General features: G+C 41.3%; 1 protein-coding gene across 1 annotated transcript; it reads right to left on the bottom strand.

Moving 5' to 3' along the window:
* Positions 1-1,345: 1,345 nt before the first annotated feature.
* LOC122504131 lies at positions 1,346-2,179 on the bottom strand. Its single transcript, XM_043615061.1, has one exon. It carries the CDS (start codon positions 2,177-2,179, stop codon positions 1,346-1,348), a length of 834 nt encoding a protein of 277 aa, XP_043470996.1.
* Positions 2,180-3,112: the final 933 nt, after the last annotated feature.

Raw genomic sequence — 3,112 nt, 5'->3', positions numbered from 1 at the left:
TCGTAGGTTCAAAAGAACGAAATGGAGAAAATATTAAACTTTAAAAAATATAAGTCTTAACATGTTTAGAACAATCGTGAGAAAAACCTTAGTTTATGAAAAAGAAATAGTTGGAATTAAATTAGGCAAATGCTAAATAAATTTAAATTGGAATTTTCAATTTTGCCTTTTTATATTTTTCACACACAATAAAATACACTCGAGTTCTTTAAATGGCGGCGGCCACGCCGGCGAGAGCACACCTTTTACAAAAAATTAAGAATGCACTTATAACTTGAGAATGTCCTTGCTAATTTTAACAATTATATTCGAGAATGTTCTCTTTTAAATAAAACTCCCTTTTATGAAAAATTAACTGACTCAAATAATAAATGTAAAAGAAAGAATCGGAGAGCTGAGCAAAAACGCAACCTTGCCGAGAGACTATGCTTTTACGAGAGAAGAGAATATACTTGGACGCGCGCGCGAGCACCTCACCGGCGACAACGCTGAAAGATGCTGCCCTCACGCGGCCGACGTAGATACAATTTCAAAAGTTGCATTCAACCCAAAAATTGTCTTAGAATATTTCACTTCACCAATAATTGAACATTGTCCCCCCATCGGCAAAAATGTTGACGATCCTTGCGTTGAACGAACGTCGTCCTTGAGAGCTTATTCCGTAGAGATGGGGAGCACGGCCAACTTAGTGATTGGTCGCTTAAGATGAGTCGTTGCAGTTTTGATTGTGACAACCCTTGTGAGACCGTCCTTTCCAGGGTGTAATGCATTGACCCTGGCTAAAGGCCATTTTGAGGGTGGGAACCTTTCGTCCGTGAGAAGAACCAGAGAACCAACCTTAATTTGATGAGACGGATGATACCATTTTGAGATAGCTAATTGCTGCTGGAGATAACTGGTAGACCATTTTGACCAAAAGAATTGAGCTTGTTGTTGGAGTAGTTTCCACCTTGTTAACCTTGAAGTTGGTATTTCTAAAAGAGAAGATTCCGGTATCGAAGTTAGAGATTCGCCAATGAGAAAATGTCCTGGTGTGAGAGCTGTCAGATCGTCAGGATCTTCCGTGAGAGGTTCTAACGGCCGGGAGTTGAGTACAGCTTCGATCTGTGTAAGAAGAGTTGTAAATTCCTCATACGTTAAGATCGTCTCACCGATCGTCCTTCTGAGATGGTATTTGATGGATTTTACGGCAGCTTCCCATTTCCCACCCATGTGTGGGGCTGCTGGAGAATTGAACTTTCAAGAAGTGCGGTCTTTGATTATCAACCGAGATAATTCCTTGGCTTCTTGAGAAGTGGCTTTGAATAATTGTTTCAATTCCCTTTCTGCTCCAATGAAATTGGAGTCACTGTAGAGTCACTGTCACTGTGCAGTCACTGTAGAGTGTCCTGCAGATACTTCTTCTTGAAGTGAATCGCCGGTAAGCTGAGAGAAATCCTTCCGTGGTGTAGTCCGTGACAACCTCGAGATGCAGAGCTGAGATGGTGAGACATACAAAAAGGCAAATCCACCCTTTTTTGTTTTTGCTCCACGACCCTTTTAAGATTTGAGGGTGATTGGTGATTGATTGAATGCACTTAAGAATGAATGATCGAACAGGTTGTCTGCCTCCAATGATCCAGTAAGAATAGCTTATGCAAGCCAAGGTGAGTTGAGTTCCTCCGTGAAAAGTCCTTGAATGAGCCTCCTCTATAATGAATCGAGTATAAGGAGAATTCTTGGGTAAAATAGCAGGATGCTTGCTTTCGTTGTCTGATGTTGAATGATTGAGCCGTCCTCCGACTCTAACAACTCCTTCATGATCGATGAATGGATTAAGTCTGGAGAATGGATGAGACTTTGGAAAGTTGATGCCTTGTTTGAGATTCTTAATGTCTGATAAGAAGTATGTTCCTTGTGTGATTTTTATCCAAGTAGTCTTTACGAGATCCAAATCCTTAGGTCCGATTGGTCGGAGTAAAGAAGAATTTGTAATTCTGTTGAGAATTGCAAGAAATCTGAGGCAAATAGCAGTAACTCTTAGCAATTTAAAAAACAGGAATATTGATGAATCAAATCCCATGTTTGATGATGCACAGTTGTGGCAGAGAATGTGTATCCTGGTTTTTCTTCGACTTGAGCTGATGATTCTGCCTTGGAAGTTAAAGTCGTCCAGTCTTCCTTGGAACCTTAGAGCCATGGTGGACCGTTTCACCACAGATGGTGTTGAGAGAGTTGTTGAATAGACAAACCCCTTGACGCACAATCAGCAGGATTCTCCTTCCCTTTGATAAATCTCCATTGACCTTGAGGGACGAGGTCATGGATAGAAGATACCCTGTTGCGTACATATACCTTCCAGCGAGAGGGATGGCTGTTGATCCATGTGAGTGCTACCGATGAGTTTGTCCACATAAACACTGGAGCGTGAGATAATTCAAGTGTTCGTTGAACATAATCCATGAGTCGTGCCAAAAGGTGAGCTGCTGAGAGTTCTAACCTTGGAATGGTTAGACGTTTAAGAGGTGCCACCTTGGTTTTGGCACAGACAAATGTGACCTTAGAATCCTTGTTTATTTCCGAAGTTTTGAGAAAAACAACAGCTGCCATAGCAAATTGAGAGGCGTCCGAGAATCCGTATAATTCCGTAGTAGAAGTAGAAGAGAGATTGAGCCATAGAGGAATTGAGATTTGTGGGAGTTGAGCTAGCTCTTCCTTGAATTTAATCCACCAGGAAGATATACTCTCAGATAAAGGGTCGTCCCAACCCCATTTTTCGAGCCACAGTTCCTGCAGTAACATTTTGGCCCTAATAGTGATCGGAGAGAGAAATCCTAGAGGATCAAACAATTGAGATACCTCGGAGAGAATGGACCTTTTTGAAATTCCTTGATCCGATAGAGAAGTAGGCGCAAATGAGAACTTGAATTCATCAAATTTTGAAAACCATGAGAGACCGAGGATCTTAGATTGACAATTGTTGATTAAGTGAGGATAATTCTAGTTACCTTCCCTTGTAACAATGTCGAAGAAGTCAGAGTGGTTACTTTTCCATTTTGCAAGAGGAAATCCGCCGGCGTTGAGAAGTCCAATGAGATGTTTAGCAATGTCCTTGAGTTCTGACAAATTGTCA

This window comes from Leptopilina heterotoma, unplaced genomic scaffold, assembly GCF_015476425.1.
Source record: "Leptopilina heterotoma isolate Lh14 unplaced genomic scaffold, ASM1547642v1 Lhet_279, whole genome shotgun sequence".
Lineage (NCBI taxonomy): Eukaryota > Metazoa > Arthropoda > Insecta > Hymenoptera > Figitidae > Leptopilina > Leptopilina heterotoma.
This window is presented reverse-complemented; position numbering and strand designations above follow the sequence as displayed.

Bases quoted from the DNA above. Each gene is read 5' to 3' on its own strand.
- LOC122504131 (XM_043615061.1), bottom strand. From the start codon at position 2,179: ATGGCTCTAAGGTTCCAAGGAAGACTGGACGACTTTAACTTCCAAGGC.